At 39.9% G+C, this 27,871-nt stretch overlaps 2 protein-coding genes across 7 annotated transcripts in view; one reads left to right on the top strand and one right to left on the bottom strand.

The window, feature by feature from the left end:
• The window catches only part of CENPP (centromere protein P), a 222,577-nt gene that overhangs the window by 105,566 nt on the left and 89,140 nt on the right, over positions 1-27,871 (top strand). The window lies entirely within an intron of this gene.
• ASPN (asporin) lies at positions 2,570-26,994 on the bottom strand. 2 transcript variants are annotated; one of them, XM_044756797.2, is made up of 9 exons: positions 26,734-26,994; positions 19,612-19,884; positions 16,060-16,172; positions 11,638-11,851; positions 10,303-10,413; positions 6,745-6,838; positions 6,217-6,355; positions 5,839-5,897; positions 2,570-3,802 (listed from the first exon to the last, which is right to left on the bottom strand). In XM_044756797.2, the coding sequence occupies exons 2-8, from the start codon at positions 19,853-19,855 to the stop codon at positions 5,841-5,843; spliced, it is 972 nt and encodes a 323-aa protein (XP_044612732.1). In that variant the 5' UTR covers positions 19,856-19,884; positions 26,734-26,994; the 3' UTR covers positions 2,570-3,802; positions 5,839-5,840. The 2 variants fall into 2 exon arrangements, with proteins under 2 accessions (XP_044612732.1, XP_014720311.1); XM_014864825.3 differs by lacking the exon at positions 5,839-5,897.

The following is a 27,871-nucleotide window of genomic DNA, read 5'->3' as shown; positions in this document are numbered from 1 at the left end:
TTTGTGTTTATGGCTCCAAATGTTTGGGTTCACCTTTGAGAGTTTGGTACTCGGGGCGAGGTCCATGTTTGAGGGTGAATTTCAAAGGCCTCACCTTAGAGGTTAAGCTGAATGCTTAGAAATGGACGAGGGGCGAAGAGGAGAGGCCGAAAAAATATTGTGGCATCCTTGCCAGTAAAGAGCAACCGGCAGCGTGGTGTGTGGAAGCCAGGTCAGCACAGACTCTCCAGAGGAAGCACCGCACATGGTTTTCTAAGGATGATCACTGACTGAAGATGTGTGTGATCGTGGTTGGAAGCATAGTGCTGGGATCAAATCCTGGATCCACTACAAGTTATTGAATCTTTGGCCCCAGTTCCCACATCTAAATGCAGGTATAAGTACAGTACCTGCCAGCTACGTTTTTGCAAGGATTAAATGAATAAATGCAAGTGAGGTATTTGGAAGAATGTCTGAAAACGTCCTTTAAGTGCCAGCTGTTACTGTTTAATATCACTCATACAATAAGATTTTGGAAAAATAAACTCAAGAGAATTGTTGAGTCAATTGCAATAGGATAAGGGCCCTGTGAGTAGAGAGGTAATTAAGACCGAGGTAAGACAGTTCTTTCTAAAAAAGATGGAATTATCAAGGAAAGAGAAGTAATGCAAAAGTTTGAGGAATAAAATGGATTTTTGTAAAAAAAAGTTTTGGTGACTTCAAGTGATTTTCTAGAAGTATTATGTTTGTTTCATGAATTCAGTGATCTTTTTTGTTTTTTTGGTGAGGAAGATTGGCCCTGAGCTAATGTCTGTGCCAGTCCTTCTCTATTTTGTATGTGGGACACCACCACAGCGTGGCTTGATGAGTAGTGTATAGGTCCGCACCTGGGATCCGATCCCGTGAACCCTAGGCCACTGAAGCAGAGCACATGAATTTAACCACTAAGCCACTGGGCCGGCCCCTAGTAATCATTTTTTATTGTAGTGTCTTGGAGGAAATACAGATACATGGTCTTTGAGATTATTTTCTACATTGAAGTCCTTAATAAGCCCAATAAGTTGTGGTAATTCATTTGTTTCCAATCTTCAATGGATTTCAAGTGAGTAATATTTTATATTTACCATAAAATGGGTTTGTGGCAGAAAACTTCAGTACAGTTTTGGTTGTTTATGATTTTTATTAGTGATTTGTTTTTGCAAACTTATAACCAAAAATGGTTAACAGCTGTGGAGTGAAAAACACAAACATTAACTACAGGAAATTAGTTGCAGTGGTTTTAGGAATCATTTCCAGTATTTTAAAATTTTTGCTCTATCTTCACTGTTTAGAAAAAGATTAACTTAGCTACCTTAAGCTCCACTACTCACATCAGAGACTACTGTTTACGTGATTCTAACCTTAGCATTAATCTTATTAATTTAATTATTACTTTCAAGAACTGCACTCTTACAATTTCAGTAAACATTTGACTTTTACCTATGTTCTTAATAAGTACCATGATATCTACAATCTTATTTCTATGATATATTGTAGAAAAATGTATTTTATTTATTAAAATTTTGGAACTCTAATATTTTAATTTTAGAATTATTATTATAATATATTCTTTTATTTTAAGGACTTCATAATCGTTAGTTTTTTTCGTCAGTCAGTAATTGTCCAGTATAATAGTTACTTGTGTTTTATGAATCTTTATGGTTACGAAGCACTTTCATATACATTTTTATCACTTGATCCTCATAGCAACCTAATTGATCAGTGTTCTCACCCCTACCCTTTATAAAAGATGAGACAAAGAGATTATGGTTTGCCCAAGACTGTAAATGGAACTGGATTTCTGGTTATGTTCTTCTATCTCAAAGCTCTGCATCCCTGGGCTCTTTCTGTTATATCACTGCTGCTGTTAACCTTTGTTATTTTAATCACACTTTGATCTTGCCACTACAGTTTTACCAGACAGAAATAGCTGTTTTGTTCCAGGCTTCCAAACTTGTGTCAGAATTTAGAAATTAAGTAAGTTTCCTATAAAACAATTGTTCTCAGCCATCAGCGATTCCCGCCCCATCCCCACCCCCCCCCCCACCCCAGTCTAGCCCCTGGCATTGACACTCTCGGTGTCTGGAGAAATTATTGATTGTTGCACTGTGGGGGAGGATGCAGGTGCTACTGGTGTCTAGTGGATAGAGACTGGGGAGCTGCCAGGCATTCTGCAAAATACAGGACAGCCTCCACCCCACCGCCTCACAGAGAATGGTCCAGCACAAAGTGTCAGCTGTTCCAGAGGTGGGGAATTTCACTAAGAAGAACAGTTTACCCCTTCGTGACCTGGATATCTAAACCCTCCACCCCTCCTTATATATCTGTAATATTTTCTGCTCCCCTCAAAATTGTTTAAAATCTAGTTTTTGAAGTAGTTTAACATAAAGGTGATTACCTTTTATAACACAGGCATAATTTGGAGTATTTCAGTACTGTTGTTAAGAATAAGTATTATTACCGTGCTAAAAATGTTATATATAGATTTGAGTTTTTGGAAAAATAGTTTATGATCCTGAGTGGGAGAAGAAAAATTAAAGCAAAGCATAAGTATTTTATTTCAAACCAGTATTTTAATGTTTTCCTTATGTTGAATGTCAATAAAAAGTACATAACAGCTTGTAGTTTCTGTGTTTTACTTAATGTTCTGCCTATTCAGTTATACCAGGTTTGTTTTTCAGAGTTATTCAGTCTGTGCATATTTGAGGAGACAATTTGCTGTAAAATTAATACTGTCCAGGCTCTTCCAACCAAGGTCTTACAAAGGGACATCTCGAAAATATTCCTTAGCGTTGAGGTGACCATGTTACATAACCTAACAATTGACATACTGTTAAAAGCTTATAATAACTGTGATCATAAAAAATGTGAGTTCCAAATTTTATATAAACACTCACTGCACATTTTTATAGAGGTTTTATAATCAGATAATAATAATTGAAGAAGAAAAGCATGTACTCTAGCTCAAAAACCAGCTGTTATGAATAGCATCTGTCGAGTTGGTAATAACACTTGCCGAAGGCTTTTATAAGGAGTTAGTTTTAAACATAAAGAGAGTAAGGCTGTAAGACACGAATAAGATTATATCAAACCATATTTCGACATGATTAGAAATGTTACAGTACTACCCGAGTTATTAAAGAAAGAATAAGAATAGTATAATGTACTCTTCATATAACTGTCATTGTCAATTTTGTTTTTCTAACAGCAAATGAAAGAGCACAAATTTCCTAAGTCAAGCATTCCATTTACAGTACAGTTCTTTTTAAAATGCACTTGATAACAAAGTGTTAAATACTGAATATCTTATTTTTTGTTACTGAAAAAGAATATTCAAGCATAGATTTATGCAAAATCATTTGTATGCAAAAGGAAACTGCAGTAGATGCTTCTTTTACTTCTGGTGTATCAATAGTTTTGCAAAATTCTTTTGAAATTTTTTGTCATAAAGTAAGTCATGGATTTAACACGTGGGAATAGAGTTTTGCTTATGTGCATAATACCACCATTATTAATAGAGTTCAAGTATTCCAAATGTAACCATTTTTAAATTTTATATTAAATGGATATTACTAGTTACTAATTATTACTTTCTGAAGTTCCCAAGCTGAACGCTCATTCTGCTCAAAACACAACGAAATGTTGCAGGTTGTACTTCCCAATACTTCACCGGGTTGTTGAATAGACTGATTGCACTATATAAAGATTTCTTCATCTTTGGCACTGTTGGGCAGAAGTCATTCACTCCCACTTTTGTAATTGAATTAGAATGAAGGAAGATTATCTGTTGTAGTAGGAAAAAAAGAATGGATTAAAAATACACAGTAAATGTAAAAAGAAAGTCTTCTGTTTATAGTCAGCATTTGCTCATGAATTTTATTTTGCACTGATTTGAATGTATTTCACTTAAAATATATGTACTTGTTTGTGCCTGTTAAATACTTACAATGATGCAGGCTTATGTGTTAGTACACAAAAATTCTGTGTGTGTGAAGGGTGGCCTGGGACTTATGTCCAGGCCCAGAGCAGGCTGCCTGGTCTCCTTCCCTACATATATGTCTATATGGGGGAGGGGGGGTGTATATGAGTATTTCAGGGCCATATTTATCATAATGTGTTTTAAAGGTATTAGAAATGAGCGCAAGAAGGAAATTTAATGCTCCGAGAATTGGGCTTGCAGTGTGAATGTGAAGAACTGTTAGCTAGCATTTTCTGTGGTCGGGAAAGAAGTGTGGAGCTGCTTTTCTGTAAGTTGTTTTATAGAAACATAGGACTGTCAACATCTTCAGTACATCTGTAATACAGCATCAATGGGTGAATCTTTATTTGCACCAGTGGACAAAATACAATTTTATAGGCTGCATACATGTCTTTCTAAATTACATTATTACTCAGAAAGATGGACAGTAAAGGAGCTTTCCTTCATTCCCTTTAACAAGCCCTTGAAATTCCTTCTTTGGTCTTTTTTGGCAAGTGAGATTACTGGAAAGTAAAAACAGTCTACTTAACTGGTGGGATTTTGGCATATAAAAATGTAGAAGCTAGGGTCAGCCTTATGGCCTAGTGGTTAAGTTCAGCACACTCTGCCTCAGTGGCCCAGGTTCAGTTCCTGGGTGCAGACCTACAGCACTCAATGGCAGCTATGCTATGGCAGCAGCCCACATACAGCATAGAGGAAGACTGGCCCAGATGTTAGCTCAGCGGCAATCTTTCTCAAGCAAAAAGAGGAAGATTGGCAACAGCTGTTAGCTCAGGGCAAATCTTCCTCAGGGAAGGAAAAAAAAAAAAGGAGCCTTTTGCTGTAAAAGCTAAGATATTGGTTCTGGCTGTTGTTACCTCTAGATCGTGCCTTGATGTCTTGGTGAGATTGATCGGAGCTGGTCGTGAGAACTCCAGGCATTGCAAAAGCCTTAAGTTTGGTGTTGGAGTCCCCTCTGCCCTCTAATAGTCTTGGGGATTTTGTGACAAGTGCTGGATATGGTTTCTGTGTGTTTCCAGGCAGTTCACTGTCAGTGCAAGATGTGGCTTACCATGACACTGACCTTACTGGGGATGAAAAACAGTGCTAGACGTGGATGTGTTTGCTTTGTGGACATTCGCTGAATTGTACCCTTATGACTGGTGTTCTTCTCTCTTTGTGTTATAATTTAATTCATTTAAAAAATGCTAGCAAGAGTGTGGGCAGGTTTAAGAGTGCCCAGAAGCTGGGATTGGAGCTGTGGAGTAAGGTACACAAAAGTGGGACAGCCTGAGAGAGGGAAGACCAGCCACACTCACATGTTAAATAGACATTTAAATATGCAGTTGGAAAGTCTAAGGGAAGTTGATACCTGGAGATGAACACCTGCCTATAGCACCTCCATTTCCATGGCTTCTGTCTCAAAGGAAGGCGGTGAACAAAACTTATTTAAAGAGACGTTGGAAAGAAATCTAGAAGGGGCAAGTGGCTCAAGGCCCAGTTTTGTTCTCATTGTGTTTTTGCTGCTTGGAAGATGAGGTGGTTGTATGTCAAGGAAAGCACATGAGAATAATGGACTGTGGTGAAACAGGATTAAGTAGAGATTCTTAATTTGAGGGCCATAGATGAGAACCTCCTGAAATTATATGCAAAATACTGTCTTTGTTTTTGTTCTGGGGAGGATCGAAAGCTTTATCAGGTTTCCCAAGAGTTCTGTGGCCCCTCCCAGATGGTCAAGAGTTGCCAGATTAGAAGGAAAAGGTTTCTAACAATGAAGAACAGGAAATGTGAACCCATGATGTACCAAATACTGACTTTTGATTATATCTTCTGGCCTAAATTTTTAAAAAAAGCATACTCACTTCTAATCTAGCACCACGTTGATAGTGAAAATATCTGGGGCCTCGTCCACACGCTCTGCCTGTGTAAAATGTTTCCAGAATGAGAGGATGTATGATCCTCCTTGGTCTCCTACTGACCAGTCCTGCCTTTACATATCCACTGCCACCCCAGAAACCTAAAATCAGTACCTTTGCCACAGTGGGCTTAGCAGTTTCAGTAGAAGAGGAGGATGGAAATGAGTAGCTGAGCGTTTTAGGTGACGTCTGTGTAGAAACCGTTCTCCTAACACTCTCCTGCTGCTTATAAAATTCCAGCAACCTGGGGGGTTGTCATCTGTGACTCACCCTAAAAACAAAGAAAAGCACTAATATCTACAAAACACAAGTAGAATATTTTACCTGGAGGTATTTCAACTCCTGTAGTCCTGAAGGGATTTTTTTTAGTTTATTGTTTTCCAAGTGTATTTCTCGTATGCGTGGTATGTTAGCAAGACTTCCATTTTCGATATCTGTGATTCTGTTGTTTCCTAGGCCCAGCCTAAAAACGATATAAAATGCATCAACTCTTAAGCAGATGGTGTGATACAGTTAGCTGAAAACACCACAGCCGAGTTAGGAATGTAAACCTGTCCTATTTGTATACATGTTCAGAGAAAGGTATTTCATGGATTTATTTAATAACCTTTTCCAGTATATAATAGCCCTGTCCTCCAGCATCAGAAGATTCTTTAATCTAACCTATCGACAACAAAGGAGTATTTGAAAAGCATCCTTTTCCTCACTCCATACGGTTTCTCTCTCCCATTCCAGAGACAGTAGCAACTGTGATCATCTTAACTTGGTCCCTGCACACGTTCTCCAAGAAGTTCCACTGATAACTTTTCAGAGGGACTACCACCTCTCAGTTAGGCTTTTGGAGAGTTTTACCTTTGCAGATCTTTATATCGTTTAAAATCCTCGAGTTCCACAGTGGAAATTTTATTATAATCTAAATGAAGCTCCAATAAAGTTGATGGTAGTTCTGATGATAAGAAAAGAAATGTGTGTTAGATCAGGTAAGACCAAGCCCCACTGATTACTTATTTACCTTATTTACTTTTAAGTTTCACATTATAGATTTAGGCAGTTTTTTAGGGATCTGCTTTTTTTTTTTTTTTTACCTTTGTATTATGGAAAATTTCAAACATAGACAAAAATAGAAGCTAGTATTATGAACTACCATGCTGTTGCACTGCTTCAACAGTTATCTCCATTTTTCCAATCTTGTTTCATCTACCCCATTAGTTATTACTGGCTTGCTTATTGATTTGATTTTATTTATTCACTTTTTTTTGCTGGGGTATTTAAAATCAAATTCCATATACAATGCCGTTTCACCTGTAAACACTTCACTAGATGTATCTAACTCATACAGTCATCTTTTTTTCATAATCATCGTGTCAATATCACATTTAACAAGATTAGCAACAGTACTCTCATCTAACATTTATTTCCCTAATGATTTCACATATATTGTCCTATAGTTGATTTGTTCAAGTCAGGATCCACATAAAGTTTACAAAATAGATTTGGTTGTTATATCTCCTAAAATCTCTTCTTCTGTCGCATGCTGCCTCCTTTTCTCCCTCTTGTATTAGTTTGTTTCAGATACGGATTTGCGTGATATACTTATTTGTGGCTGGGGCTGGTGGCTTCCACGTGATGTCATTGATCCTGGTCCTCTCGTCCTGTAGTTAGATTTAGAGACCAGGTCAGATTCCGTAGACCACCCTTTCACTTGGTGGTTTTGGTGTTCATTGATGACTGCTACCCAGATCCGTTATTTCATTGATAATGGGAAAATGGTCATTTTCTTTCTGATTTTGTCATTCTTTATGCATTTATTAGGTGGAATTCTTCTCTATTTTTCTTTGTCAGTTATTTAGTTACTTTATAATACAGTTTTTACGGAAAAGGTAGCATGAATGCTTGGCTGTTTCAAGTAATGAATTGGTGCGATGCCCAGAGGTGACTACTGAATTTTTTTAAATATCATTATGAACACACGGGTTTTTACGCTATTTGGTATGTTTGATTCATTGCAGCATTTATTCTTTTCAGTTAGTAGTTTCTGCGTAAATTAAGAGAAGCATCTCCACTGTCACCTGGCACATGGAGGGATCTCTGAATCTTTGTACCTTCTCTCCTCACCCCTATGTGTCCTGACTGCAGCCTTCCCCAGATTAACTGGAGCTGGAATGAGAGAGACTAACCAGAAAACTGTCAGACCTCATTTTATTAGTCCTACAGATAAGGTATTTGTCAACCAAAGGTTCTACTTAGCAAGCTGGGGAAAACACTCTTATTTTCTAACTTTGTGAGACATTTCCTTCCTATGTTGGTGGTAAAGGCTAGTGAAGGTAATTGAAGTTTCCTTATGAATATTGGTACTCTTCCTGGCTAAACTTTATGTTGATTGAAGAACCTACTTTAAAAGTAAATAAAAGTCTCTAGAAAATACCAGAGTGTGCCAGCCTATTCTGGTCTGTGTTGTACCAAGTCATAGAAGAGAGCAATCTCTGTTCACGTTGGGGACTTTGTAGAGCTTTAGGGCACTGTCCCGTCCCCTGGGGCATGGAGATGGTAGATAACCAAAGAGAAGAGTGCAGCCTCTGTAGGATGAATGAGCAAAGGCAAGGTAGGTGCTCGATGGTTGCCAGCAAATATTAGCATACTTTTGCACAGGTATTTCTGTTCCTGCCCTGTCTTCACACAAGTTTCTCCTCTCCTACATGCGATACTATTATGTAGTAGAGTTTTCCGAATGAATAGGAAGGAAAACATTTTTCACTCTCCTTATGTTAACTTATCAGGTCTGGTAAGGACCCGTTGGACCTCTACCTAACTCGTGCTGCCACAGGGGGTGGTGATGATTGAATTATAACATTTAGGCAGTCAGCCTTAACATTTTAGCAAATAAATTAGAAGAACAAAAACTTAACTGGAATGTCATAGCAATCTTGAAGGAGTCGTTATGTAAGTTGAGCGATTTGATTCCAATTTAAATTTCTAAAGGCATAAAATGTTTCTTTAGGCTTTGGAAGAATCTTGAGAACTTCATGAGAAATTAAACCTTCATTTTTAGGATATGCTTTGAAACGTGAAGAGAATTGCTCCCAGGATGTTCTGCAGTGTAGGAAGGCTGCTGATGTGATTGTGAAGAACATTGTCAGCTCAGGGGCGTGTCTCCTGCACATCCTCTCCCTTCTCCCTCTGTCTCCGCTGCACTGTCCCCCCGCCCCTCCCAATCAGCTTCCAGCGTGTGAAAGGGATTCTGTGTTTAACTTGTTAGGTGGAGTTTGTATTTTTGTTCTAAAGATGAGAAGGTAAATATAACATTTTAGGTTTCTTGTAGAAAACCAGCCACCTCTTTGAAAGCTAAATTAAGATGGTTTTTTAATTGTGTAGTTCTGAATTAAACTGATTTTTCCTGTATAAAAAAATTCTTTCCACTTTTACTTTAGATGATTTTTCTCCTAAGTGGAAGCTCACCACTTGATTAATAATAGCAGATTTGCTGTGTCTTGTAAATTATCAATTTATGTTTGTTAATTTGGATCAGGTGAGTAGTAGAAAAGGCGTCATGGTGAAGTCACTGCTTTTACTGTGGATATTGAAAGACAGGTGTTTGAAAGGAAAATGTTATTAATCACAGGGGTTCTTTCTGGTGCAGGTAGTCATCTTAGCAGAGGGAGAGAGAGAGCCCTTGTCAGCTCGAGGAAAGTGAGACTTTGAGCATGGGTCCTGAGAAAGGCAGTCCTATCCAGTTAAATCAGACCAAGTGCTTGAAACACTAGAAACAAGGCCAGTAGCAAACTGAAGAAGTGCTTTACTGTGAGCACTAGCTTCAGGTCACATGAGAAAGAGCATGGTGCTCCTTCTGTTAAGGGTCATGTCATGCACGAGAGGGTGTTCACCTTGTGCCTGACACTGTTCTGAGACTTCTCTGTCCACTGGCCCATCAGTCTGCACAGCACTCCCATGAAGAAACGGTGCAGAGTGCACGCCCGTCCCTGCCAGAGCCCTGTCTGCCCCAGGCCAGCCTCGCAGGCCCACTCAGGACCACAGCGGCTCGGCTTGGAGGCGGCTTCTGGCCCCATGCGTCTTCCTCTACTTTCTTTACAGACTTCTTAGAATGACGAGTATAGATGAGTTAATGTCAGAAAAGAGAAGGAAAATAAAAAGTTCATTGCTTCTTAATGTTTGTTCTTGCTGGGGAAAAAAAAGAATCTGGTTTCATACTGACAAAAAACAAAGCCCTACATATGGCTGTGGGTATGTGTGTGAGAAAACACTAAATTTCATGCTACACTCACCAGATATACTGTAAAAAGGATTCTGACTGCAGTGTGGTTTCAACAATGTATACAGTTTACATTACATTTAATGGTCATTTAAAGATAACAATTTAAAAAAATACTTTATCTTAAATAAATAAATACAAACCTTTAGGAATTGAGGTCAGTTTTGCTTCGGCAATTCTGACATGGAACACTGTCACTCCTTCAAATGCCCCTGGTTCAATCCCATTATTATCAAGAGGGTTTGCACTCATCTCTGTGGGGGGAAATTACATAATTCAGCACACATATGTTGTATATGAAGGAAACTCATGACACAGAGATACACATCCCAAGAAAATTCTGAGAAATATGAGCTTCATTGTTCAGACATTCTTGACTCAGTATAACTCTTTCTGTGTCTGTCTACTCCCCTTTCTGTCAGCCTCAGAAAAACACTGCTTTGTATTACATATAGAACATGTCACTATTTTGTTTTCAGTCACTAAATCAGTAACTTATTATCGCTCTTTTCCAACCATGAACATGATCAAGGTTTCATTGTAGTAATACTATTACATCAGAAAAAAGATCATCCTTCATGTAATTCAAAATGTTTGTTTTCCAGTGTACATTTATTTGTCACCTAAACTTTTTAAATTATAAGTCAATTATAAATTATTTGATTAACAGAAATATAACTTTGAAGAAATGCCCCTAAGTGAGAGTCTTAGGCACTTGGTTGAGTTAAATAAGTGAATATATGAATGAGAACATTGGTTAGGAATTTTAAATGGATATTGTAAGGCAGATGGCATGGTTGTACCATGAGTGTTAGAAGTAAAATAGAGTGGAATTTAAAATATACAACAAAAAGTTCCTTAGCTCAGTAATCTTAAAGCAGATAATTAAAAGTTAGATGTACCTTCCAAATAATATCTGAAATAATTTTGTACATTATATTTGAGTAGAGTCATGTGTTGCTTAACGACAGGGATACATTCTGAGAAATGTGTCTTTAGGCGATTTTGTGGTTATGCAAACATCACAGAGTGTACTTACACAACCCTGGATGGTAAAGCCTACTACGCTCCTCAGCTGTATGGTTCTGATCTTGTGGGGCCACTGTCGTATATGCCATCCATCGTTGACCAAAACGTCATTATGCGGCGCATGACTGTAGCTTATAGAATACATTAAAAGTACTACCTTTATATAATGGATTTTACCAATTAGGGCAGTCAGAAAACAGAATACCACACTAGGTAGAGGGGATTCCTGAGAGTGCAAGTGTGTGTATTACAAAAGGCATATTTCTTTAAGTACTATCAATTTTGTTTAATACTTTGATTTCTAAATGGCTTATCTAGTTAAAGATTATTAGATTCAAAAAAATTAATCTTGGAAATTAGCTGTCTTAAAAGTTAATAATAATGATACAAATCTGTACATCTGTATATTGCTTGTAATTTCAAATGTCCCTTCATTTGCAAAAACTTACCCAGAACGTGTAAAGCGTTCATTCCTTTGAATGTCTCCTTTTGTATTTTCTTAACTTTGTTATCATGAATTCTGAGTTCTGCTAATGATTTGGGAAGATTAAGTGGTATTTCACTTAGTTGATTGTGGGACAGATAGACCCGTCGCAACTTCTTTGTGGTTAGAAAGGCTTTTGGGTGAATCTTTGTTATCTTGTTGTTGTTCAGAATCAAAGCCTGGATAAAGCATAAAAAGTTACACCATATTAGGAAGTGGATTTGATGTACCAGCATTCTGCCATGATGAGTCAGTCTCGGAAACCAATGCAAATTATGTCATTCCTGTACTTGATTTAACCATGTGACCAATTCCTCACCCAATCTAAGCCAAAAAAAAAAAAAGAAATTTACTACTGAGTTGGAACCATGCAAAGCATTAATGGCTGTTTCCTATCTTTGCTTTATTTCTGAGCAGTTGATGTGCTCACGTGGTAAAGTCTCCTTGCTCCCACTCCCCTTCATGCAGTGATGATGGTATTTATCTTATCTTAAAATTTCTTCACTCTTCAAAATTAAGTTTAGTGCACACCGAATACATCAAATGCATGATTTTAGCTACTTCTTAAACCTCACTTCTTTTATGTTTACTAATGTTCAACATTTTTCCCAGAATAGAAGCCTGTAGGAATAAACTCCTACAAAGTGCCCTCACTATTCTGGCATATTTCAGACACTCAGGAGACAGTAATGGGTCCCAAGGAATGATTCAACCCCTTCCCAGTTCCGTGTCTGTTTGTCAGTGCGACGTGGCAGCACCCTTCTGAGGAGTCAAGCCCAGAGAGTGAAGGAGCTCCCAGCAGCGTGGCTCTGCGTTCTCCACAGCCAGCCCCTGTGACATGTTGAGGGTGCTGACCGCAACCCCCTCAGTCTGCTGGGAGGTGGGAACTTCAGAACCCAAACGGGGAAAGTCCTGAGCAGCCAGGACTCGTCAGTCACCCTAGTAACTATTTTCGCTGCAAAATGGACATAGTTCAGCCCTTGTTTTACTGCCAGATTTTGCAGAAAGAATTTTCAGTGTTTCCAAAGGGTGATGGCAGGTGGCTTAGAAATCCCTTAGGACTTCTTATCCTTCTCTACTAATCCAGATCCTCTCATTCTTTCAGAGAGCAGCTCTGGATTCGTTCCTTTTATGAATTTTTCCCCCAGTCCCATTTTACAACTTCCTGCTGTTTCCAGACCGACTTAATATGCCTTCTGGTGTTATTAAGGTTATTGTTGTTACACAGAAGAAACACAAACAGTTCAGCAGTGTAACTCCCTTTAAGACTGTTTTCCTGGCCTTGGTGTAGGCCCTTGCTCCGCCTTTTCTACTCCCCTTTCAGACCTACCGCTCCTGTGAAACATTTCACCTGAGAAAGATTAAATAAGCAGGGGAAGAGTTGAGACTGCGTTGTGGTACCACCTGGTAAAATATAGTCCTTTCTGAATATATGATGCCATTGAAGACTTTGTTCTCTTTTCCTGTGGTTGTACAAAATATGGGGGAATTTAACAACTTGGCGCATCCTCACTCAACCTCGCGAGGTAAATTTAACAGAAATTATTTCTGTTCTTTCAGTGACAAGGAAGTGGGCACAGTGAAGAAAAGTGACTTGCCTTGTGCCTGCCTGCCCTCTGCCCTCCATGCTTTGTTCTTCCTGTCCGGTGCACTTCCTGTGGCTGCCACTGTCAGGAACCCCTGAGAGAGCCCAGCCATCCTGCATGGGGTTTTGTTTGCTTTTCTCTGGTTAAGACATGCCATTGTCAGAGCATCATAAGAGGAAGGATAAGTAATACAAGACAGAGTCAGAATTTTCACATAGTGAGTCGCATCAAAGGTAACCCCAGTGGGCTGGTTAGCAGAGTGTCTCCAGTTAAACTGTACTTTCAGTCTGGGCTCGCACATGAAAATTCCAGAAGGGGCAGTCACAGAGCCCCGAACAATGTGGTTATGTGTCAGGACAGAGATGAGGAAAGTATAGCCTTTCAGAAGCAGGGCAGGGAGTCTTCATGAGGAACGTGGCTGTAATAATGGGCTGGAAGTGAACTGGGGGGGGCTGCGTGTGTGTGTAAATGATCCCATTGTTCTCCAATGCTGGACTGACCTTTGTGTGAGAACCAGAATGCCAAACAAACAGCTAAAACATAATGCAGAGAATTTATAGAATATCTAAAAAACATTTTGATTCTTGACAGGTACCATATAAGATGATATTATAATTAAATAAATCTTTCAAAATATACAACATGCCCACTATTTAAGTATAAAGTATGTGCTTTAAAAAATGCTTTACAGGGGCTGGCCCCGTGGCCGAGCGGTTAAGTTCACGTGCTCCGCTGCAGGTGGCCCAGTGTTTCGTTGGTTCGAATCCTGGGCGCAGACGTGGCACTGCTCATCAAACCACGCTGAGGCAGCGTCCCACATGCCACAACTAGAAGGACCCACAACAAAGAATATACAGCTATGTCCTGGGGGGCTTTGGAGAGAAAAAGGAAAAAAATAAACTCTTAAAAAAAAAAAGAATTGAAAAAAAAAATGCTTTACATTAGTACACTGGACAGTCTTGGAAACTAGGCTGGTGGGAAAAGTAGTTAACAGTTGGGCACTGAGCTCCTTACATGCGTTCATTCATCTGGTCTAGTAACCACTTTGAATTCATACAATTGTTACACCCCTTTGACAGCCAAGGGAGGGCGGGCTCAGAGAGGCCACCACTTTCCCAATGCACGCTTCTCGGGGAGCCAAGATTGAGCCCAGGTCCGCCTGAGTGCAGAACACTTGCCCTCAGCACAATGCCTTATAAAAACTGACTGAAAGAAAATAGGCCTGAGAGAGCTCCTGACACCTTTTAGATTCTCACCTCCTGGTGAATAATGAGAGTACATGTAGACTGAGGCCCTGGAATACTCCTAAAAGGTAATAAAATAATGATATGACAAATTAGATTAAAAACTATTTCTGATTTTGATATTAAATATGACATTAATTGCTGTTCTTGTGGTTATATCGCTGAATATAGGTTGAAGAAGTGGTAGAAGCACTCATAGGCTCTATCTGTTGTCTGAGGTCAGTGAGGTAGGCTGGATGGATCCTTGATGGAATCCATTGTGCTATTTCTCATTGTTTTAATAAATTTATGCTCTTCCACGTGCTCTTTTTTTATATAGAAGCTATAGCATGTATGCAGCCTTAGCACACCTGAGCTGTCTACACAGTACATTTGAAAGGGAAAGGAGCAGTCAAGGCCCCACGAGTGACCTCCTGGCAGCAGAGGGAAGAGCATGACTTCGCAGAGGCTGCTACCCCCAGGCACCACTCCTTGCCAGGCTGGCTTGGCACGAGGATTGAGTGATAGAGCCTAGGAAAGAGCATCCCTCACGGTGCCCAGAACATGAGCAACTTGAGTGCCCTTGCTCATCCAGCTGACAGACAGGCAATGGTTTGCAAAATGAGACTCAATAGTGCCCTTTCTCTGCCTGCTGGGACAGGTCAGCTGGGTCCGTGCACTGACCCAAGAGTGACAGGCAGGCATGTGGCTGTGCATCTCTGAGATACAGGAGGATAACAGGCCTACATGGATGGCATCAAGAGACTGCTGAGGTCGTGGTGTCTTTCCCTTCTCTCAGTGCTATAACCACTGCAGATGACAGGCTTTCCATTTCTTCTCTCTAGCACAGCTGGGAACAGCCTGGGAGAGCAATATTGGCTTCCCCACCATAGCCTAGTGCAGAAAAGAGGCCGTCCCACCCTAACCCAGCACTGAGGGGAAGAAATGACACCCCATTGCTGTGACAGTGTGGAATCAAGCTCTTCCCCAAACTCAATCCAAATTAAATAGAAATTTTACTTGCTAAAATCTAGAGGCTCAAAATGAGAGAGCCTCATTTTTAAATAGAAAAATAGGAATCTTTTAAATCTTAGAAAATTAAAATATAGTGAGGAAAAATTCTTTTTTGTCTTTGAGTCTAGAAGAAAAGCCATACAAGTGTATATTACTCAATTAGATATATTGCATGTACTACTGTTAGAGATTTGTGGGGTCTTAAGATAAGTTGATGGCTTGGGTACAGATTTTCATAGACTCTATGCTCATGAGTAACTGAATATTTGTTCTAGTGTACAATGACTGTGATTACCCAAATAGATCATGAGTTCATTTAAGGACCATTTACTCAAATGCTTACCCCACTGCCTTTCACCTGTTTGTTATGCAGCTGAATTAAATTATTGATTGAATTAAATCTGTAATTTTTCATTAAATAGAACACTGCTGAATAGCGAGATTTTGTCATTCTTCACACATAGAAAAGTAAGACTTGTTTACACAAACACAGTATGCATAATCATTTTATCAGTGATAAAGATTTTCACTTAAATATTTGAAAATATGAGCATATATTCTTACATAAAGTGAAGTGAGTCCTTTAAAATCATTTTCTTTGATTTCCTTAATTTTATTATTTTGAAGGTCAAGCATTCGAGTATCAAATGGAATGTTGCTTGGGACGGAGGACAAACCTGAGAAATAAACAAACATGTTACATACATGTTGTATGTTGAAGATGAGATTGCTGCTATGATAGAAATGTACATTTGTTAAAATCCACGGTTACCATTAAGTAAGAGATGAGTTAACACGTAACAGATGACAAAACCGTTGTTCTTTGGAAAGGCCTACAACCTTTTCAAGTAACTTATTTATTTTTACAGTGTGTCTAGCTGGGTCTCACTGTCACTGCTCGTCTGCTGCAAGGTGACAATAAATGGAGGTAAACTGGGGCGTGCCAACATGACCAACAGCTGAGGCCCAGCTTCTGCTGATGTACTTTTGGCTGAGGAATGTTAACATTCTTTGCAAATTTTCGGGCTTTTATAGGCTAAATTGGAGCCTGTGGGTTTTGATCATTTTAAGAAGCCTCAAAAATGTAGAAATTTGTGCTTAGAAAATAGATAAGATAGATTATTTTCATGTACATTATCAAGAACTTCACTGCCCATTTCCTTTAATAATGAGCTCCTCTAAGTAGTCGTAAATTATTTGATTTACAAAAACTTGTTCATCCATAACTTATCATTGTCATCAAGGTGTGCGATAGACCTTTACTGAAGTCATCAACCACAGCATTAGTTCTTTTCCAGCCATTTCTCTAGTTTGGAGTTCCCTGGGCCCACCTGTTTGTCACCGTTCATCTTTGCAGGTACAGTAATAGCTTTCTTTTCTGTCATCTCAGGTGAAGGTACAGCTGCACCTTCCTCTTTGTGTAGGTACTCAGTAAATGTTAATTAAATTATTAATTAAATGTTATTAAATTATTAAATGTATTTTTCCCCTAGCAGAAAATTACTAGGAGCTGTACATGGTATATTTCTTGGTTTCCCTAGATGACTGAGCAGGCCCACCCCTGCTTGCTGTCAGACGTTTCATATAGTAGTTATGCTTGCTGAGCATGGGGTCGTCTTGTTTTTCCCTAACTTTTTATTATTGAAATGGTCAAACAAACAAAAGTTGAAAGAATTTTACAGTGAAAACCCATATTCTCTTTCTACCAGCAGCACTTTACTGAACTATGCTTACTGTCCATCCATTAATTCATCTTTTTTTACGCATTTGACAGTGAATTTCAGACTTGAGTACACTTTTGGTGGAGCCATCCTTCCTCCTGAAGAGTAGCAGTATAGTGAGCAGCCCCAAACTGAGAAGTTCAGTATCTAAATACTGTGTACTTCGACACTCCACTCAACAGCCCTCAGTACTTTTCCCTCCATACTTTAAAACTGACAACTCTTCTAATAAGTTTGGCCATAGAGAGAAAGAGGGAAAAGGGGGTAACTTGGTAGGTCAGCAAGCCATCATTTTGTTAGGGGATGATTTGGTTTCAGAAAATGAAGTGAAGGGCTTGTTGGAAGCTGGAGCTTCTGCAGAAAGGACCTGGTGACATATACTTTGACAAACCTGCCCTGCCCTACCCCTCATGGAATCAGAAGCTCTGAAAAGAATTTCGTTCCCTGAGGGAGAAGGAAAGACAAGTGTCCAGAGCCTTTTCATCTTCAGTCGTCCTGGGGGAGGTGAACTATACACTGCTAACAGTGACATGTCATTTTAAAGGTATGTGTCAGACTATTATTACAGATATTCTTAGGTGAATTTTGCTCAGTAGCTAAATATTCAGGAGATCGTATAAGGAAAACACTGTTTGCAACCAGCTACGTGTCTAGAGGTTCTTTTATGACAGTCGTCTATTGCAGTAGAGGTACGCAGTGTTTCCTCCAAGGTCTTCAAGTTGAAGCACATGAGTTTGCTCTGGAGCAAGTGCGAAGACCATCCCACAAAGACGGTGTATGCTAAAGTTGAACATCTCCTTCGTCACAGTCTTACCCAGAACCAGCCCAGTGTCCATCCAGTTGTGTCCAGGTAGACACATACATTTTTATTCTGATTTCTGTTTTACAAAGTGCTTTTATGTGCACCAGCTCTACCAAAAGAAGTAGTAGAGTTTTGTCCTGCCTGGGATGCAGTTTAGAAACGACAGGACATTCTGATACTCCTTTGCTCAAACCTTTTCTCAGCCCAGGTTCTGTCTCAGCTTCTGCATTTCTCCTTCCTGCTGCTCTTCCCATGGTCATTCTGCATGTGCTTCCAGACTAGCTTTTCTTAAACATTCCTTGAGGGGGCGGCCCGGTGGCGCAGCGGTTAAGTGCGCACGTTCCACTTCGGTGGCCCGGGGTTCACTGGTTCGGATCCCGGGTACGGACATGGCACCACTTGGCACACCATGCTGTGGTAGGCGTCCCACATATAAAGTAGAGGAAGATGGGCACAGATGTTAGCTCAGGGCCAGTCTCCCTCAGAAAAAAGAGGAGGATTGGCAGCAGTTAGCTCAGGGCTAATCTTCCTCAAAAAAAAAAAAAAAAAAACATTCCTTGACTTGTCATCTCTTTCTCACAAGAATGCCAAAGGTAAAGCTTAAAACTCATTTTTTTCCCACCTGTATATTCCGTTAAGACTTGCCCAGTGATTCTAGCTCATAGTAAATCTCTTCTTTTTCTGAATGTTTTTTTGTTCCCCTCTCATTTTGTCCCATAATAACACACTTTATTAAAGTCTCTGGAGTGGATTTTAACAAGCTTTGACTATTGCCACAAATGTGGCAGTAGGAAATGAGTCTAAAGCTTCCAGAGGCACCATCTTCCCATATGCACTCCAGAAGTGGCCCTGATGGGCCTCCAGCCCCAGAACGGGAGGTGTGTGCCGGACTTTGTCTCCTACGGTAGGCAAGTCTGAGTCTGAGCCAGGTCCTCTGTGGAAATAGCTGAATATAATAACCCTCGATGTGCGTTCCTCTCACACCTTCTCCCTGAGCAGGTGTGAATGTGCCCCTCTATTGGAGAGTACCTTCATTAGAAATACTAAAGAAAAAAATACTCAGAAGAGAATTACACATTCTTTAAAGACTTTAGAAAGTGATTTAGTTCTGCTACTTCTTTTTTAGACAGTTCTAAACTCAAAACATTCAGAACAAATAAAGCGTTGTCTTTAAAACATCTAGATTAAAGATTTCACAAACTCTATAACCTATTACTGTTCTGGACAAGCAACTTCTTTTGTTATTGTAGAATTTTACTAGAAAGCACAGTCTCAGGCTGCTGATACCCTGAGATGAAACCATGGTGATGTCCATTCTCTCTGAAGGAATTAAAATGAAGCACCTTGATTCAAATTTGGGAAGAGAAAGAAACATTCTATATATGAAATAACCATTGTTTTCCTCTGATTTTCTGGATTTTTAAAATAAATTTGGATGTACTTTGAGGTTTGTCATACTTTCCAAAAACTTAAACGAAAAATTCCTTTACAATCAATGAGCTGATTTTTGAAATTTCAGTGAGTATTTGCCCCATCCTTTTAATTTTGTCAGAATGACGTTCTTCTTCAAAACAAGTTGATGTGCATTCTTACCTAGATCAGAGCAGTGCACAACCCTCGAGTAGCATTGGCATCCGAACGGGCACATTGGAAACAGATCAAACGGGAAGAAGGGGTTAACTGGCTCTCTTGTTGGGAAGAGAGAGTTGTCAGCGTCACTGTCACCTTCGTCTTCCATGTCCTGCAGCATCATGTTCTTCAGCGTCATGTACGAAGGGTGAAGCAAGGGTTTCGCAGAGCACAAAGCCAAGAACACTAAGAGCACACACTCCTTCATGCTGTCTTGTGTAGGGGTCCAATCTAGAACTAAGTAGATGTTGAGGATTCAGTTAAAATTTAAACACATAGAATTCCTGCCTCGAGTACAATGAGATGGCATTCATGTCCATTGCTAGTGTGAGAGTAAATTTAGAAAAACATTTTGGAAAGTAATTTGGCAGTATGCATTGGAAGCTTTAAAAACATCTTAATTTTTCATCCAGTAGTTCTACTTTTTGGAATCTAGTCTTAGGAAGTAATTCTAATGTGTGTTAAGATGTTCGTCCCAGAATTATATATAATAGCAAAAAAATTCAAGATAATACTAATGGTTAAAGGAAAATAGTAAAATAAAGTAGGGTATATTGGTTCCATGAAATACTTTGGAACCCACAAAATGTTTGCAAACATGTTTAAAAATATGAAATATTTTTTTGAAATAAAAAACAAATATAAAAAATATATACTTAGTTTACTTATAAACATGCAAACAAACAAAAAATCTGGCACAAATAATACCTAATTGATGATAATCTCTGGGTGGTGGAATCATGAATGACTTGTGTCTTCTTTTTCTTTTTTGCTTTAACAAAGTACTACTTTAAGTAGTAAACTAATAAATGTTTTTAAAAACAAAAACAGATGATCATACCTGACTCTCTATTCCCAAAATCTTTCTATTGCCTTACTATCTATGTCACTTTGAAAGTAAAGTCCTTTGTTTCCCCTTAGCACAACATCTGGAGGTTTTCTTTAACTCATCTTTCTCTCCCACCACCCTCCCCAGCCTTTCAGAGTTTGTCACTTCTTCCACAGTGTCCTTTGGATTTCTTCTGTCTAATCTATCCCATTGTCTAATACGTGACCCGAAGTGTCTGAGGTCCAGAGTATTCTTTCTTGCTCATCCATCCAATGAATTCTGTTTGTTTTGTTTTGGGGAGGGATTTGTTTTCAGCTGTATTTTTTTAAAGCCCACACTAAACTGGAATGTACAAGCGAGAACCTTCTGAGCATAGATTTGTTGTCTGGTGGGAGATTTCCACTGGTGTATTTACATATCATGGTTTCGTAACCATCACCTGTTAAACATACATTCTTTGTAATTTCCAAAAATGAAAAGCATTATGCAGTCATCTAAAACAGACCTATGACAGTCTTCCCTTTGGGGATGCAGTTGGCTACACACAGATCCCCACTGGTGAGGCTGTGTCCTGGCAGGAGAGCGTCTGTCTACCTCAGCCAGGTTCCCGAGCAGTGCACTGGCCTGCCACACCTGAGCACTAGCCAGTGCCTTCGCCACGAAGGAGGACTTCGAGGGTCAGTCAGAGTTGGTCCAGCCTCAGGAGTACCTGGACCCTGAAATCCTTGAACCATGCCAGCTGCTTACAATTTCCCAGAACCCAGAAATCAGCTTTATTGTCTCCCCACAGCCTTGCTTTTTCTGGACTTAGAAATCAGAAATTATTTAATTAACTTAATTTAGATATTCATTTATATGTGGTATGTCTTTTAATCACCAGAGGAAGGTTAAAAAAGAAACCTACTGTCATCACTTATTAACCTGATAATTAACATTATTTAATTCTTAGAAATCTAAATGTCAGCAAGAGCATTTTACCCACTGGGTCCCTGGACATCAACTGCATGATAAGTGAGGTTTCCCCGTGCTAACTCATACTTCACTGTGCTGAGAAAGAGGAGGTTACAGGACGTGTCTGAGAATGGCCAAAGCTTTTTATATTCTGAATCACACTTCAGAACCAGCCTTGGCGTCCCATCTCTGTGCTGCCTTGTGGAAGTTTCCATTGAATTGGTTCTAGACGCATCCCTCACATTAACCAGGAGGAATGGGAGGTGCAGAGAGCTTCAGTGGCTTCCCCAAGGCCACCTGAGCAAGTGGAATTAGAACCCCAGTTAGAGCTCACGTGTCCCAACCATTCTCTGCATCTTCTGCTGCAGCCTACGCAGGAGCAGTCTCTTCTTTTGTCCCGAAATCCAGTGGCCTCCCAGGCACACTCTCATCTCTTCCTCTCCAGCCAGTCCACACACACGGATATTGCTGTCCAGTGTACATCTGTATGAAAAAGGATGCACACAGCTTTGCTTGGGAGGGTGGGAGTGGTCGTGCAGTCAGGTTTTACAGTATAGGAGATAGTGCTGTCAACTCAAGGCCCAGCAGCTCTGTCTGCTGGCCCAGGGGCAGGCAGCTTCCATTCACCCTGGAATCTTGGCACGGGCACTTGGTTAAGGTCGACTGAGCTTCATTCGGTGTCACTTCTTTCTCTGGCACGTTGTTTCTGCTTGGCTGCTTGCCTAATTTTGGTCTATTATGTTTCTTGACCTTAGGCTTCTGTGTGGTTCCAGGCTCCTTAATGCTTGGTTCCCAGGTTTGTCCTGACCTTCAGAACTCTCATTCTCTAGCTAATTCAGCTCTTGGTCTTTGGCTAAATCAAAGCTTGTCCCTAGTAGCAGTTTATTCTCTATCTTTTAGGTCTATAGCTGCCCCTGACCTTTGTCTGACCTTGGTAAGAGAAACTGTTGAATTAAATGTTTTTTGAGATCTTGTCTCTGGCTTTGTTTGAGGTTGCTGGAGTTTTTCAGTGGGCACTTATCAGAGGTCTGCTGCATACCAGGCATAGCGTTAGGATGCAGAATCCCTGAAGTAGAGCGTGTCTGGGTGCTCTCGGGGGAGATGCCCTCCCTGTCCACTTCTCAGAAAACAAAATCACAGCTCCTAATCCGCAACCCTCAGGTGGGATTCTTGTAAAAGTTAATACTTGAATGACAGGTGCATTAATAGAAAAACTAAAAAATAAATGCCCAAGTTAGTAAGTGAAACTAAACTGCAGGTAGACAGTGCTGACTGTGTACAGTGTGGCTCTGACAGTTTGGAGGAATCTCCAGATGTGTGGTCCCCAGACTCTGATAGTAAAATTCTTCGCCGTAATTCTATCTACTACTCATAATGCTCAGTTTACTATTTGAGACCAATAGAAATAAAGTCATCTATAAAATATATACGTACATGAAACCAAGATTGAAACAGAATACACAAACCTAATAAGAGGGATAGTGGGATTATGAATGAAGGGTTATTTTCCTCTCTCTGCTGCATATTTTTTAAATTATTACGTTGCTTTTTAAATGTTTTAAATATCAGTCTGCCAACTGGCCCTCCATGTGCTTATGCCTTTTCTACCACTTGTGTAGCATTAGACAGTTAGTACAATTGAAGGTTTCCCACACACTATCCCCCCAAAAGTTAAACAGCAATGCCCACCAGAGACATTGTTTGGAACCACAATTTCATAAGGCGTAGCCCCATTTACCTTGGTCCGTGGGAGATGGAGAGTTTAATAAAAAGTTATTTTGAGTTGATTCGTTGTTTGAATTTCAGTATTTTCTTGTAGAAACTTAGAGATATATGGCCCATAGGTTCCCAGTCTAGACCAAAAATAATCTATTTAACATATAATAAACCTGAAATATAAACCTAAGAAAACCTAGAACTTTAAAGAATGTGTATAACAAGCGGAGTATGTTAGAGAGCCAATGTGGGAAGCCAGGAGCACGTCCCAGCCCTCCCTGTGGCCTGGCAGTGGGGCCAGGGACTCGCTGTTGCTCCTTCTGCAAACCCTGCGTTCATTCCACTCCCTGCTGCAGTGACCCAGGATTGCATGGAATGCGGTGCAGGCTTAGATGAGGAGCAGAGCAGGTGTGACAGACATGGAGGGACACTGGTGTGAGGAGCAGAGCTGGGAGCTGCGAGGACAGAGAAGGCTGGAGCTCGGGTTAAGGAGAGAAAGGAAGCTAAGCATCTCGGGGCTTGTTTCTCTTGTACGTCTGCTAACCAGCCCACCCATGGGGTCACAAGAAGTATCAGCCAGTGTCCCTCCTTTCTCTCTCTTCTTTCTTAGACTGTAACTTAGGTGAGACCCTCCCTGCCTTCAATGAGGGGGAGCCTCTGGCCTACGGGGTTAGGCAGTGACGTGTCTGTGGCAGTTGGAAGCTTTCTGGTTGCTGGCTGGTGGGATCAGCCACCTGTCATGCCTTCCTAGGCCCTTCCCTAGTGAGTGAGAGTGGAGACCTGGGGAAGCAGGAAATGTCATCTAGTTGAAACTCCCTCCCTGTGTTGGTTCCTCCGGAACAAGCTGGACCTGATAACATATCCACTCTGCTTGCATGACTCCAGTGAGGGGACTCAGGGAGCACACCTCCTCAAGAGGCATCCAGTTCCACTGTTGTCCATCTGTGGTCGATGGGAAATTCTTTATTTTGAGACTAGAAACACCTTCTGGCACATTCTTCTCTCTTCGCCAGTTCTGTGTTCCGTTAGCCATATAAAAGTAATCTGATCTTTTTGTATGCTCTTATCCTGGTTGCTTAAAAAGAGAAGTCGGGCGAAGCTTGATTCCAAGAGGAATTCACCATTTACACCCTTCATCTGAGATGATGAAGTACAACTGATTGTAGACCCCAAACTTCACCATATTCTGGGTGAGCAATTTTTATCAGTAGGAAAATATTGGGATGTCCAGGAGGGAACATTATATAGCAGTATTTTTTCCCTATTATTCAGAAAGAATATAGAGAATATTACTTCTCATTTTAACTGATGTAACTTTTAGTTTGTCTTATTTTTAAATTTTGAGTTTATTCATATGGCTCAAACTCTTGTTTGATTAGTTTGGCAGTATTTAGAGTGTGTTATTTTTAAAACCTGTAAAGATATTTATGTGTTGTTCCCAGGAAGACTCAGTATTTCCCTGATTTAGACGAGTTTTGCCAGAGTTTCTTACTCATGGAAAGCTTTGGATTTTGGTTTCAAGTTTCTCTTAATCAGAAAAATATTTGGAATATTAGCTGTGTGCTACTGCTGTTATTATTAAACCCTGGCATGTTGGAGCCAGGAGAGGCCTTTGAGACTTTTCTCCCATTGCCCTCTTTTACTGCAGGAGAAGCTGGGGTCAGCTTCCTCACTCCTGCATTGCCCACCCCACTGCTTGGCCTCCTCCAAGCAGGTCATTCCCACAGTGACTTCCAGACAGTAACCAGACTCTCCTCAGAGAGGACAGCATGCAAGATTTGGCCAGGTTCTCAAGGCTAGAAATGTAGCTGAAAAGCGTCTTTCTGAATTTGTATAAGCTCCTATTTTCCACTTAAATGTTCCACAGACTTAGAATGGAAAATTTGTCTAAGAGAAATGGTATTTCCTCTCAGACACTATTATTAGGAGAATAAGTCACTGTGCTTTTAAATCCCATGCTTAAAGGTCCGCTTGGCAACTTTTCCCCTTGGCTGCAATACTCCTCTCAGCACACGAGCACCAGGAGTGGTTTTCAGTATATAGATGTGGTAGAACGTGCCCTGTGCTTTCACAGGAGGGATCCAGACTGACTGCAGGTGTTGTCAAGGCTCAGCCTTGTAAGTGAGCAAGTGAGTTAAATGTCCAGGGTGCATTTGGAAACTCAATCTTTTTGTCATGGAAACTGATGCTTTCCTTAAAGAAATAGTTAACTTTACCTTAGAAATGTAAATAGCATCTGATTAAAGACCTTGCTGGCTGCTTTTCCTTTTATACCAATTTTGTCCTCCGTCAGATTTTCAGTGCATCTAAGCAGCCTAGCTGCTGTCTTAAAAACAAACCCCTGCCCTTCCTTTTCTGCTGTTTCCTATGGCACCTAAGACTTGTGCCTGTGAGGCTCATCTGTGTTGTCTCAGACCTCAAGGCAGATGTTGGGGTCTTCCTTTGGTGCAGTCGGTAGTTCTAACAGAAGACTACACGCCCCCCTTCTTTCCACCACCACCTCACATTGCCAAATATGGAACACAGGCTGAAAACATCAGGGTGCTGTCACGTGTGTGGACTTATGATTTGTTTGTCTTTCTTTCTTTCTTTCTTCCTTTCTTTCTTTCTTTCTTTCTTTTTTTAAACAACTCAGTGATTCCTGTTGGGTTAAAAAAACCCAAAAACAGAAAAACAGCACTTTATTTTTAGAGAGGTAAAGACCCTTCAGATTTCTCTGTGACGGAATCCTACACCATGTGGCCACTGTTTATGGCTGCCACATCTCTGAATATATTACAAGAAAGAATGCTGTGCTCTGTTTAGATTATGAGGGAGTAGAATATCAAGTACATTGTTTAATTTTTTTAAATCTAAGATTTAATAAAAAATTTACTTTGGGAAGGGGACAAAGGAAATCTTTGTTTTAAATTCTGACTCTGTGGATTTTGTGAAGAGAAGTTCCTAATTTTTCATATGGAATATAGAGCTAGTTGAACTATTGCTGATAAATACTCTTTCTTGGGATTATGTGGATTTCCATTTTAACCATCCAGTGCCATTTCATTACAAAAGAATAAGTAAGACATTTATCAGGGGAAAATGTGAGTATTCAAATGTGTGAGTAAAGATGACATTTGAATAATTTATACATTTTGAAAACACATTAGAAAATATCACAGTTTTACATTTTGAAAGAAATATTTACTGTTTCATTTAATATATTTGTGATATCCCCAAACTTCATTATCATTAATTATTAAGGTAATGTTATTTTCCTAAAAGAACATACTCAGAAGATGTTTGTTTAAATGACTTTTAAAATCAATCATGTTAGCATTTATGGTAAAACATAATGACAGGTTTTCACTAAGCTGTTAAAAAAAAAGTCACAAGTGTATTGAAAATAAATTCATTATATATAAAACAAAAACTAGAGTAATTTTAGGTCGATATGTATTTAAGTACTGATTTTTAAGAAATTATACAAATAAACTTTAAACTTTATCATATAATTTACAAGCATTTACATTAATAACATTAGTGTCCCCTTAGTATCGACTATAAAATAATTGTACACTGGTGTATGAAAAAAAGACATGAAAACATACCTTGTAAGAAGAGAGTAAGCCCTCTTGAAAGCAGAATTTTCCACCATGTACAATTTATCTATAGTGTGAATGTTCTCAAGTCCTCCTTAAGAAGAAAAGATGAGAAGGTGTTCATTTAAAGAAAAATGCCCTTCTGCAGAGCCTGGTGTGGGTGCAGCCTGGTGACACTGGAGTAAGCTGCTTCCACAGATTAGCCCATGGTAGGACTGAGGAGCGAGATTAAAACTTGTTACTGCTCATGTGTTTTCCATCACTGTTTGTATCGTAGCCAAGACTTCTAGCTAAACTCTAGACGTCTACTGGAAGATTCTGAAGAAAAAAAGGGAGTTTAATGCATGGCAACTGGCCATTGAAAGTGCAGTCAAAGTCATTCAAGAAATACCTGATATGAAAAAATATGAAATTCTTAAATGAATGAATACTTATAAATTACGAATTTAAAAAACACTCACCCTGTATAGACTAACAGAATATTTATCAGTCTTAGTAAAGAGTACCAACATTATTGAAGTATAAACCCAAACTCCAGATGTACCTGAGAAAAGAGCTGTGCTGTAGTTTTCTTCTGATGACTGGAGTTGTCTCTTCAGGCATACTTCTCCAGACTTCCTTTAAAAGCTTTTGGCCCTGCCATAGGCATGTCAGGGGAACCACAGACCAGGCCCTACATAGTGCCCCTGGCCCAGCCTGTAGGGTGTGACACAGAGGTAGACATGCTGATGGATCCAGGTGACGCCCTCCTCAAGAGAGTATCAGCTGTGACCACACAGCATTTGGGGAGGACATGGGAGCAGGAAGACATCATTCTCTGAGAAGACAAGCACTGTTAGCACACCATTTCCCACTCACCCCTGAGAGAATGCCAGTTCCCACATCAACTAAGATGTGATCCTTCGAGAGAGAACCTTTTTCTAAGTCTGGTTGAGAAAGACTCACAAGTGTCAGGTGAGACCAGTGCGTCTTCCTGACATGCAGATTTGGGGGCCAGTCTGTTTGCAAAGCACGTTTACAGAGGGTTAGCAGAATCTGTTCTCCTGCTGTGAAGACTGACTGTCCTTGCCCCGTCCCAGAGAAATGGCACATGTTGCAGTGAGGAAGCTGCAGCCATAGAGAGGGTGCTGTGCCGCGATGTGCAAGG

This window comes from Equus asinus, chromosome 23, assembly GCF_041296235.1.
Source record: "Equus asinus isolate D_3611 breed Donkey chromosome 23, EquAss-T2T_v2, whole genome shotgun sequence".
NCBI classification, from domain to species: Eukaryota; Metazoa; Chordata; class Mammalia; order Perissodactyla; family Equidae; genus Equus; species Equus asinus.
Note: the sequence above shows the minus strand (reverse complement) of the source record. Positions and strands in the feature narration are given on the sequence as shown.